Here is a 13,018-nt window from a genome sequence, read left to right on the forward strand (position 1 = left end):
TGACTGTGCAATGAACTGAATGAACTGTCACGTCCATGAAACCAGCTTGAGATGACGTGTGCTCATGGGCAGGGGCGCACATGGCAAGACGACCCTCTCAATGGCTGCCCCTACAGAAGTATCAGTAATGTGCTACGTGGCTTTTACGGCAAGTTGGAATGGTTTCTCAATGTGGTATTTGCCTGCACGGCAATATGTATGGAAAACTATGAGCCCCATTAGGACATTTAATAATGCAGAGGTATAACTATAGGGGGTGCAGTAATAGCAGTCACACTCAGGCCCTGGTGCCTTAGGGGGCCCAAAGGCTGCTCTACCACATAAGAAACACCAGTATTTTAAATGGTGCATGATAGGCATGGTCATCATCAAGGCAGTACTAGTGGTATTGCCATTTGGGGTCCTGCTGCTAGTCTCATAAAAAGGGGCCAGCTGCCTGACACTACCTGCCACCATTACAGTCTGAACTATTACAATATATCATTACTAGTATAGAAAACTCGTTACACAGGTTTGCTAGCAAAAGGAATGATAAGTATTTTTTTTAAATATTAGAAAAAAATATGTGTAGCCTCTTCGGGCTTTTATTAAACTCTTTGGGCATTTATTAGCCTCTTCGGGCTTTCCCCTGCCTTCACCACCTCTGGCTTTCCCCCCTCCCGCTCTTATCCACCACTCGACCACTCCCAACACTCCTACTCGAATATCAACCACTCGACCACTCCCACCTGAAAATCCTACGCTCCAACTTGGTTGTCCACCACGTCCAGTAACACTTACCTGTTGTTGTTGCTTCTATCATAGAAATTAAATAATAATAAGGAAATGGAAAGAAGGAGAGAAATTAGGTTTGGCGCGTATCATTGGTTGAATTTGGTAAGAGAGTAAAAAAAAACTCAACTGTGCCTCGGACACCACGTCCTCGCTCAATATATATACGAATTGACCCACACAGCGAACACGGTAAAGAAAATAAATTTGCTAAATTCACTGGTTTTTTTGTCACCTCATCACCCACAAAAAATGGAATAAAAAGTGATCAAAAAGTCTAATGTCTTATGTACCCTAAAATGGTAGCAATAGAAACTACACTTCGTCCTGCACGAAATAAGCCCTCACACCACTCAAAAATTAAAAACCTTTGGCTCTCAGAATGTGGTGACACAAAGCAATATTGTTTAAAAACTATTTTGTTCCTTGTAAAAGTAGTAAAACATAAAAAAAAAAATATACGTTTGGTATCTCCGTAATCATATTGATTAGAACGTCATTTTTATTTATCTAAAAACGAAACCCAAAAACAATGGAGGAATCACTGTTTTTCTCTACACAAAGAATTTATTTTCCATTTCCCCAGTACATTATATAGTACAATAAATATTGCCATGAAAAACGTCAACTTGTCCCGCAAAATACAAGCCCTCCTTCGGCTTCATCAACGAAAAAATAAAAACCGGTACAACTTATGGAAGATGTGGAGGTAAAAGCGAAATTGAAAATCTGAAAAATGGCTGCGACGGGAAGGGGTTAAGTATTCTAGGTGGCATATTTGGTAAGACTATGATAAGTCTTTTTTCGGGGTGGGGTTCAAGACCGTGACGCTCAATCTTCTTGCCTACAGTAGGTATTCAAGTATTGTCACTCAGTATACATTGTGTTCTTTTAACCTTGTTCTCCTGATCTTCTCTCCCCCACATCTTTTTTTTATTGTTCGTATGATTGTTTTTGTTAAAAAATAGGTTTCCCCTGTCTTGTAGTTCAACCTTTTGTTGGCATTATTGTTTTAACATGGTGGCAAAAAGTTGTAATACTTATGTGCACCACTAGAGAAGTCATGAGATATTATGTGTCCACTTTGCACTGTGTTTCGACAGTGATCTTTGCCAGTAGGTTTGCCAACAAAATCTGTGGATTTAAGGTTGATGTCACTACTTGGGTTTTGACATCTCAGCACCATTGGAAAGTCCTTGACTGGCATTTTATGGCCAGCCTGTACATGTCTTTGCAAACCCACCAATTGAGGGTGGTCTAAATGAAAGAGGTAATATAAGCTAATGAGTTTGAAAGTGCAGTGTTATGACTGCTATAAACCATCTCATGACTAACGGAAAATTTGTCCTCTAAAGGATAGGCATGTTTTAAATTTAAACCTCAGAGTAAGGCTCTGTTCACATTGCGTTTAAAGTTTATTTGTTGCATATGCTGGGACTGTAGTCGACTGTATAGGAAAGCAAAGCAAGATATACAGCAGTATACGCTTTCCTATGCAGCAGCAAAAAAAGAAAAGAAAGTGGTCCACCAATGTATACCCACCTTGCAAATGCCAAAAGTGTGCTCTAGGGGGTCTATGGACCCATTTGGCGTATGCCCCATATGCGCTGGGACCATTTACTGGCACATAAGTGAAACGTAAACTGCAAACGTGAAGTTTGTGACGGGTCAAATCCTGTAGACTTAAGGCTCTATTACACGGGCCAATGATCGGGCAAACGAGCGGTCATAAGAACGCTCATTCCCGATCATTGCTCTGTGTAATCAGGTTAACAATCAGCCAAACATCGGATGATCTGCTCTTTTATGCTGAATTAAAAATGATCGTTGTCGGCAGTACATTTCCCTGTGTAAACAGGGAGATGCGCTGCCAACATGATGAAAATGTATGGGGACAAAGAATCTGAGTAACAAGCGCTCGTCCCTATACTTATGCAATCATTGCTCTGACCAGCGCTCGTTTACAAGGCCCATGTCGGGCCTTAGTCTTAAGTTTCAAACTGCGGTTCCTTAAGCCTATCCGAGGAAATGATTCTGAGGGTTCACCCTCCATCTTTACGGAACACTTTTAATTGCATTATAATCATTGTACACACATCTAATAGCTTAGTTGTTAATCAGCCAAGGAGAAATAGACTCTAGAGGCGAGTGATTGGCCCCAAAGTCATCTTCACATGGGGTTGTCTTCTTCTGAACCTTTGGCACTTATAATTGTGTCAGAGCCTGGGCCCACCGGAAGGTCCACTGTACTCTGGTGGGCCAATCCAACCTTGTTAGTGTTATTGACTGTATTCAAAGAATGAAATTCCTGGATCAAGGTGCTTCACGGCAGGAGACAATATGGCAAAATGTCTGCTGCTAGCTTGAGATCATAGCTTTTATACATGGGATAAACCTAGTTCGAACCAGTCCTTACACAGCTTTGTTATCTCTTTACTTGACCTCGATACTTATGTAAATACTTCACTTCTCTCTCTAAGGCTATGTTCACACGGAGTATTTTGGGGGAGGAATATCTGCCTCAAAATTCCGTTTGGAACTTTGAGGCAGATATTCCTCTCCCTGCACGCCGATTTTCGCGGCAATTATCGCGCCGTTTTTCGCCCGCGGCCATTGAGCGCCGCGGGCATAAAACAGCGAGAAATACGCTTTCTCCTGCCTCCCATTGAAGTCAATGGGAGGTCAGAGGCGGAAGCGCCCGAAGATAGGGCATGTAGCTTCTTTTTCCCGCGAGGCAGTTTTACTGCTCGCGGGAAAAAGACGCCGACGCCTCCCATTGAAATCAATGGGAGGCGTTCTCGGGCCGTTTTTGCCGAGTTTTGCGACGCGGTTTCCGCGTCAAAAAACTCGGCAAAATACCCCATGTGAACATAGCCTTAAGGAATTCAACTGCCCACCCCCCTCACACTTGATAACATATTAAACACTTTGTCAGCAAAAAAAAGCTCAATACACACTTTAGTTTCCGATACATAAATGTAAAATAAAACTTTCCTAACAACTACCCTGGGAGAGAAGAAAAGTTCCCGTAATAAGACATGCTGTGTCTTCTAGACCATGAGGCGTCCTGTGTAATCGCTCTGGCGAGCAGATAACGCAACATTAGTTGTTGCTAGTTTATACCTTTACAGCGTTGTTGTTGTTACTACTATTCATATTTAGGTCATATAAAACACAAATAGAAATTGTGAATTATGTGCTGCGGTCATCTAACCTATGTACAACACAGTAACAAACATTGCTAATTATACCCGACTGTCACGCGGGTTGGCAAAGCTTGTTACTTTATTTAAACATGGCAGCTTGAATAGTTGAGATGACTCTTAGAAGGTAAATGAGATGAGCACTTCTAAATATTCATCAAGCCCCTGTCGCAACCAGGGACCATAAGCGATATGCTTGTGCTTACATATTCTGCACTTAAAACCTGAAGGTTCTGGTGGAACGCATTCATTTTTGGTAGACTCTTCATACTGGAGAGCGGGTGGTGAGCCGTTCTTTTTTTAACAAACACATGATTTTGCAGGTTCTAAAAAATCTACATTTGACTTGTTAGTTATGAAAAGCACCACTGGCCACCAACTCAACCAAATGTGAGGACAATAAATGCCCATATTTTAGCTCTCTTGGGTTGGTGTGAGCGGGACCTTAGAGCAAGAGTGGGAAAATCTCTCTTGATGCCCATCAGGGGTTTCAAAACGCACCCCACCACCACCACCACCACCAGTCCTTGAAATTCATTATTATAGGTGTCAGATGGGCAATTATTATTTTCATTGTCCCCTGTCATCCCCCTTCCCCACCAATTCCTAGTGCTCTTATTTACAATACATACAGAGGCATTCCTTATGAATGGTGGCATGCTCCGTTGGATGTCGTATTATGGAATGGAGTATTGAGCCCAAATAATTATCAATATTTTTGACAATAAATAGCATGTGAACCATGACTGATAGGATGAGATTTAATAATTGAGGTCATCTTTGCCGATCTAATTATTCCTTCACCAAGATGTGACCCGTAAACTATGTACATATACTACAGTACAGGGTCATTGCAGCACTATCTACATGTGGTGTTTTCAGGGGGTTTGGACAATAAAACCAACAAACTAAATCCATCAGTTTTTTAACGGCCATGAAAAATGGATGCCAAACGGCCATTAAAAACAGACAGACGGACTGGAAATGGATGAAAATTTGGAGACGCACTGATGCAAAATGGCCATGAAAAACTCACAGTTGTTTGAATGTAGCCTAATGCCTCATGCACACGACAGTGTGCGCCGGCTGAGTCCCGTCAGTGATCCGAGGAAAGATAGAACATGTCCTATCTTTCCTCGGATCGGAGACTCGGATAATTTTTCACGGACCCGATTCCGTGAAGACTATCAGGTGCCACTCAGATACCATCAAAAACGGCCCAAGTGGCACAACGGTCATGTGCATGAGGTATAACAGGATGGATGAACACAAACTACAGTTAGCTGTTAACATGTATGAAGATTCATTTTGTAAAAATCCACTTTTTTATCCACAGCACCACAAAAATCGATTGAATGTAAAAACATGAAAGCATAATATGGGAATAAATAGTGAGATAATATACTAACATACAAGGTGGGATCTAATTTGTTGATTGGAACCAGACAGATCCTTTCTGGAGCCGTATAGTATAGCACGCCAGTGGAAAAATTTGTCTTTAATTCACCTGGCAGGTGATGTGTTGATGAATTAAAGACAAATGTTTCCACTGGATTGCTGCGGTTTCCTTCTCTTTATATTTAATAATGCAGATCTATTGGAAAGAGGGGCATATTAGGAGCAAAGAAAGCCAAAGGGATGTGGGTCAAAAATAGCAACTGTCCCTCCAAAAAAAGTAATTCTAACGCCTCATGCACACGGCAGTGTGTGCCGTCCGAGTCCCGTCAGTGATCCGAGGAAAGATAGGACATGTTCTATCTTTCCTCGGATCGGAGACTCGGACCATTTTTCACGGACCCGATTCACCTGCTAAAGTGAATGGGTCCGTGAAGATTATAGGGTGCCACTCGGATGCCGTCAAAAACGGCCTGAGTGGCACAACGGTCGTGTGCAAGAGGCGTTCGAATGTGTTTTCGTTAAAAATCCTGATCATTTGTAAATCATCTCCAGTTACAGAAATTGTTAATAATTTTTGTATGGAATTTTCTTCACAGGGGCCGGTGTGTTTTTCCTCTCCTGCACAGAAGGAGACCAGATCAGTTTCCTATTTGATTGCATCGTTCGTGGCATCTCTCCGACAAAAGGCCCGTTCGGTCTGCGCCCAGTGCTGCCAGGTTAATATTAGAAATATGTAACAATGAGCATCATTTTGGATTCATTTACACGTTTAGTTTTTGTTACAATGTAACATTGAATGAATGGAATTGCCAATCAAACTGGTTCTAATAGGCGTGAAATGAAAATTGCTTATATCATTCTTAAGTGAACAAATGGGATTTTTCTTTCTACATATTTTGAAAAATTCCCATCTATAAACAGTGAAACGGGTAAATTTCTGTTTTTGCTCATCTGAAACATGTCCCAATTCAGTGATATACATAGAGAAGTTTAGGTTCTATAGAAAAATCCAAAATGGGGCCCCCTGCGGGTCCTATTTCATCACTTACCATCACTCTCCACCACTCTTGGAGAGGAGGGCTAAGAACTTGTTACCTCTCATCCACTTCTTATCCTTTCTAGGAGATGAGGGCAGCATTATCCCTTGGCAGTTTTTCCCTAACTTGTTTGGTAGGAGAACCATGGGCAGTTTAAACACCCCAAAGAAAAGGATAGGCAAAGTTTTCTCTTCCCATGGGCCCCATGACTGCTGCATGAGCTACATCCAGGGGTATAACCAGGAAAGACTGGGCCCCATAGCAAACTTTTGACTAGTAGATAGTGCCACACACAGCCCCCTTCTAGACAGTGCCACACACAGCCCCCCTTCTAGAAAGTACCACACACAGCCCCCCCTTGTAGATCGTGCCACACATAGCCCCTTCTAGACAGTGCCACACATAGCCCCTCTTTTAGATAGTGCCACACACAGCCCTCCCTTGTAGATAATGCCACACACAGCCCCCCTTTGGAGATAGTGCCACACACAGGCCTGTAGATAGTGCCACGGACAGCCCTGTAGATAGTGCCACACACAGCCCTGTAGATAGTGCCACACACATTATTTATATAGTATAGTATTCAATTGTATCTGCGTCCTACGGATGCAGATACAGTTGAATGTAGCAGTAGCTAGCACTGGGTGATCCGGCACCCCGCATATGCCCGGTGCTAGCAGAGCCACCATGCCATGAGGGTGCCCGTGCGACCAGGCCTGGCACATAAATGTTGTGTCGGGCGGCAGAGGCCCCCTCATGCTGCGAACCCCGTAGCAGCCTTAATGGCTGCTGGAATGATAGTTCAGCCACTGGCTACATCTATGATATGAACACCCTTGCCCCACAAGACCCTGCTCATTATTGTAAAATGATGTCCTTAAGGTCTGTCCTGTGGATTTCAGGACTACTAAGAGCCTACATGAATTAAAATTCTTTTTTAACCTGTTTTTCCTATGTGGAATTCATGCCAACTTGCCAACATAAACAACAAAGATAAAAACCACAAATAATCTAGAAAAGAGAGATGAAAGTTATACACCATGGAGCTGAGAGAACATGACGAGCCCCCAGGAGCTGCCACTATGTCCTTTGCAATTGTGTTTTATTTTTTCCATTTCACAAAAAAACACTCAAGTACAAACTATCCTTCCCTTTATTCTAAAAAATACATTTTGCTTTTTTTTTGTTGTTGCTTTGAATGTTTTTAAGTATTCATTTTGTGTCTTCTATGAGAACTATACTCCATGTGTTCCCCAGTAGGCACTGCTAAGCCAATTATAAATATGTATATATATATTTACACCATATACAGGAGTCTCACTATCCTAAAGGGTGTAAGGTTGCACATGGGGCAGACGGGGGGTGTGCAAAGTAAATAAATGAAGAACGGAACATTCAGAAAGAATTACCACCTACTATTTATAGCGCTCAATGCAGAAGCGAGTTTTAATTGCATTTATTTTGTTTCATGTTTAGAATGTCATAGAAATATTGATTGCTTGGATTATTAATTAATATTATAGTAGCAACAACAATAATAATAATAAAAATAATAATGAATTGTAGTCAGAACAGCAACTAGAATAATAATACAAATAATAAAGTTATGAATAATAATAATACAAAATAATAATAATGTAATAACAGTACTTTTTATAATAATAATAATAATAATAATAATAACAATAATAATAATTATAATAATAAATATTAGCTATTACAACTTGAGTAATACTTTTTATTATACTAATAATGTTTAAGTTATGACTTTTGCTTGTGGTGTAAGTCACATGAGTGAAGGATTTTTCATACTAGTGTCAAGTATAGTTTTAAACAGTTATTTTTTGGGTCCTAAACAATATAAGTGTTAGTAGTGAGAGAGGGTGGTTCCGCTTTATGTATTGCATTTGTGATCATCAGGGGGTGAAAAAAAAATAATTAACGTGTAGCTTCAACTTTTAGAGTTTTTTCCTAGTATACTATGAGCAGATTTCCGATTCAGTAATGGAGCTCTGTCCCAGGTAAGCCACCAAATTCAGAAAATAAAAATTTGAAGAGCTGCCCACTTTCGGCAAATTACAGACATTGACAAATGTATAGCTAGGGGTAGACATACCTCCTGTGCGGCCGGATCAGCTGCACAGGGGCCCCAAGGGGGAGGGTGCCCGCTCCACTGTTGCAAATAGTGTCTAACAGTATGTGTCCACAGTGCCCTTATGCACGTGTTCCCTGTTCCCTGTGCACCTTCACCGCTCACTTTTCAATATACAGGGAAGGAAAGGGGCCCACTCCCTCTCCCGCTGAAATCCACTTTCTGCTTCCCCTTCCACAAAGGCTGATCACAATGCCCGACCTGTGTAATTGTTGGCGGGAAGTGTGGCCGGCTTGTGTGGAGGGGGAATGAGAAACTGGCCTATTAGTGGCGACGGAAGATTGAGCAAGCCCCCTCCCTCCTCCTGTGACACGGGGGGGGGGGGGGAGAGCGGGTCCACTCTGTCTGCTGCCATCACCAATAGGATTTTCCAGGTTTTTTTTCCCTTCACAAACGCTGGCCACACTGCCCACCAAAAACAATTACACAGCCCACCTGGAGGGGAGATGGAGGGGAGATAGAGGGGACCCGCTCTGTCTGCCGCCGTCACCAGTAGGCCAGTTTCCTATTCCCGCTCTACACGCCCTCACCGCCAATAGCTGCACATAGCTCCGTCAGTTAATAAATTGAGAAATGTAATTCCAAGGTGGAGCTACACTATAAAAATCCATGTATTACGTAATGCAGTAGAAAATACCTGACTATCTTGTTTTCCTTTTAAAGATCCAAATTTAAACCCCGCTTATATGGAAGAAAGGGTGGCACATGAGACTCTACAGCTGGAGAAACGACTCAGCCTGCTCTCTCATCATAGCCTGGGAGGTAAAGTATAGAATACAAAAAATATTTCATAGAAAAAAGCGCAAAGTCAACCCTTGTGGTTGGCACCAGGAGCTTCATCAAGGATGCGTTTCTTACTTCATTCAGAGGAACCAACGACTAGGTCTACAACACAATATTCGTGGCCTGAAGCCCTGACAGCAGCATTCCAGCAGCGATATTGCAGGATGTTATTAAAGCTATGGGTAGAATTACAATATATTGTGGCAGCGGCCTAGATTAAAGGTCCTGGGCTATGATGGAAATTCGGTTCTGCTCCTGCTATGGGATAATATGGCCTTTAGACTAGGGGCCTGAGTGCAACAGCAACCTCTGCACCCTCTATTGCTGCTTCACTAGTTGCTATATAGCCATCTAGACCGAAGTTACCACCACTAAGGTAATCCTTCTAAGTGACAGTAGAGGTCAATGCAAAACTAAACTAGAGACATGAGAGCATAGCATAAATGTAGGGTCGGTGCATACATAAAAGTCTACAGTGCTGGCCAAAAGTTTTAAGACTGACACAAATTTTGGTTTTCACAAAGTTTGCTGCTTGAGTGTTTTTAGATCTTTTAGTCAGACGTTTCTATGGTATACGGAAGTACAATTATAAGCATTTGATAAATTTTTTACTTTTATTGAAAAATACATTAAGTTTATGCAAAGACTCAATATTTCCAGTGTCAATCTTTCTTTTCCAAGATTGCTCCTGGATCGTTGGGAGAAGTTGCTCTTGAAGGATGTTTAGATACTATCCTTTATTCATGGAAGTGTTTTTAGGCAAAATTGTGAGTGAGCCCACTTCATTGGATGAAAAGCAACCCCACACATGAATGGTCTCAGAATGCTTTACTGTTGGCATGACACCGGACTCATGGTAGCGCTCAACTTTTCTTCTCCGGACAATCATTCTTCCAGATGTCCCAAACAGTCTGAAGGGGCTTCATCAGAGAAAATAACTTTACCCCAGTCCTCTGCAGAATGTCAGTCTGTCCTTGATGTTTTTCTTGGAGAGAAGTTGCTCTTTGCTGCCCTTCTTGACACCAGGTTAGCCTCCAAAAGCCTTCGCCTCACTGTGCATGCAGGTACACTGAGATCTGCCTGCTGCCATTCCTGAGCTAGCTCTGCATTGGTGTTGAACCAATCCCATAGCTGAATCCTCTTTAGACAACGGTCCTGGCACTTGCTGGACATTCTTGGACGACCTGAAGCCTTCTTCACAGCAATTGAACCTCTCTCCTTGAAGTTCTTGATGATCCAATAAATGGTTGCTTTAGAGGCAATCTTACAAGCAGCAATGTCCTTGCCTGTTAAGTCGTTTTGATGGAAAGCAAGAATGACTGCATGTATTTCCTTGGAGGTAACCATGGTTAACAGAAGAAGACACTGATTTCAAGCACCATCCCCCTTTTACAGCAACCAGTCGGCTCTTATAATTCAATCAGCATGACAGAGTGATATCAGCTGCCTTGTCTTCGTTAACACTTTCTCCTGAGCTAACAAGAAGATCACTGATATGATGTCAGCAGGTCATATTGTGTCAGGGTTGAAATGCAGTGGAAATAGGGTTTTTGTGATTAAGTTAATTTTCAAGGCAAGGAATGACTTTGCAATTAATTGCAATACATCTGATCACTCTTCATAACAATCCAGAGTTCATGCAAATTGTCACTATAAAAACTGAAGCAGCAAACTGTGTGAAAACCAAAATTTGTGTCAGTCTCAAAAATTTTGGCCAGGACTGTAGAAATTCAGGGCCAGTGCATGGGTAAGAAGTAGGGGACTCTTATTCATACCCAAATCCATAGGCACAAGTAAAGTCCTAAATGTAATGCAAGTTAGCTATCACATACAGTATATCATTACAGTACATATGTTGCATAGGTAGAAGAATATGGTTCTACCCCCCCCCCCCCAAAAAATGGAAATTAAAGGGTAACTAAACGTTCAACAAACTTCTGACATGTCATAGTGGTCCGAGCACTCAGACCTCAACCAATCGCTAAAACGAAGTGCTCGTGTGAGCGCTCAGCCGCTTCGTTTCTGTTTGGCTTTTTCTAGAAATCAATACTCAATATAAAGTCTATGAGCCTGTATTCCACTACACCAGCTTACCGGAAAAAGCCGAACAGAAACGAATCGGCTGAGCGCTCACACGAGCATTTCTGCCGCTTCGTTTTAGTGATTGGTGGGGCCTCAGTGCTCGGACCCCCACCAATCAAATCAAAAGTTTATTGAACGTTTAGTTGCCCTTTAAAAATAGATTTCTTACAAAAACAGCACCACTCATGTCCGTAGGCTGTGTCTGGTACTGCAGCCTTACCTCATTCTACTAAAAGAGGCTAAGCTGCAATAGCAGACGAATCCCATAGACAACACTGGTGCTATTTCTGAGAAAAAGACAACTTTTAAAAAAAGGCACTCTGTATTTCTGATGGGGAACTTTATATTGCGAAGCTTTCTTATGCCCATTATTACATGTATATAAATAAAATGCTAATATTATAGTTACACATGAAATGAAATTCATGATCCAGCATTACTAGAATAACTTTCCAACATGAACAGAATTACAGCAAGACTTTGAGGAATCAATACCAGAATCCTAGGGATTCAGTTCTTATAATTGGAGATTAAGCGTAGAAGGCACATTCTTCATTTATATGTTTTAGATCATATTCATTAGTGGGAAATAACCAGTGTATCCCTATGGTACAAGAATAAATGAATAATATACCAGTACTCGTAACCTCCTGTTTATGCGGTGAGCTGAGAGTAAATCCCATATTACATTCCCTGGAAGATGTCCTACTTTTATTAGATGTCCCGATGGGCTGCTAACACATATAGATATAAGACTCCATATGGAGCTGTAAATAGAGAAGAGAATAGTAATGCAATATGTACGTGTGATATGACTTCCTATTACTGTCCGTAATGATTGCTTGTACATCATGTTTAGAAAATAAAATTGTCTATTTTACAGTGTAACTCCAAGACAAAAATTGCAAAATCAGCTTCAGGTCACATTTTCCAAAAAGTTTTTGGCTCTGCGTCATGGCCATAGGCGTAACCTGAATCTCTTGCGTCCCAATGCAAAATATATAACAACTGCCCTTCCATGTGCCAATCATATTAAAGGTGGTTTCTTATGTGACAGAATCGCCGTTGAGCCCGCTCAGGCACCAGGGCACGACTTCTAGCTCTACACCCCCTATAACTATGACCCTGGTCAGGGCTTCCATTTATGACCGCTATGCTAGTTGCGTTTGAGAACAGATACAGAGAAATCTCATCAGATGCCATTGATGTCAGATTTCTGTCTCGGTACCAGTATTAATAACCAGTAGCATTGCAGACTGTGCCATTCTTGCCTGCAACAATACCGGAAAGGGTGACAGAAACCCTACGGGGGCCCTAAACGTCAGTGTAAACAGAGCTTTACTTGCCTGAATGTCGTCATTAATGGAGATCTCTCTCTGTCCTATACTAGACCTACAGCTGAAACCTGTGCTGACCATGAAAACAAGACAAGCGAGTAGATCTGACATGAGCCCCTTGGCAGACAGCATAGGACTATAACAACCGCCAACCACCGCAATTGGCAGTCGTATTTCCTATGCTGCCTACCAAGTGGCTTATGTGAGTGCAACTCAGTTGTCATGTTGTCATGGTCAGCACAGGATTCAACGGCA

At 41.8% G+C, this 13,018-nt stretch overlaps 1 protein-coding gene across 2 annotated transcripts in view; it reads left to right on the top strand.

The window, feature by feature from the left end:
• The window catches only part of DOK7 (docking protein 7), an 83,275-nt gene that overhangs the window by 38,718 nt on the left and 31,539 nt on the right, over positions 1-13,018 (top strand). For both annotated transcript variants that reach the window (XM_075848971.1, XM_075848972.1), the window contains exons 5-6: positions 5,969-6,088; positions 9,225-9,323. In XM_075848971.1, the coding sequence (XP_075705086.1) occupies positions 5,969-6,088; positions 9,225-9,323 (219 nt within the window). The remainder of the gene's footprint in view (positions 1-5,968; positions 6,089-9,224; positions 9,324-13,018) is intronic.

This window comes from Rhinoderma darwinii, chromosome 1, assembly GCF_050947455.1.
Source record: "Rhinoderma darwinii isolate aRhiDar2 chromosome 1, aRhiDar2.hap1, whole genome shotgun sequence".
Lineage (NCBI taxonomy): Eukaryota > Metazoa > Chordata > Amphibia > Anura > Rhinodermatidae > Rhinoderma > Rhinoderma darwinii.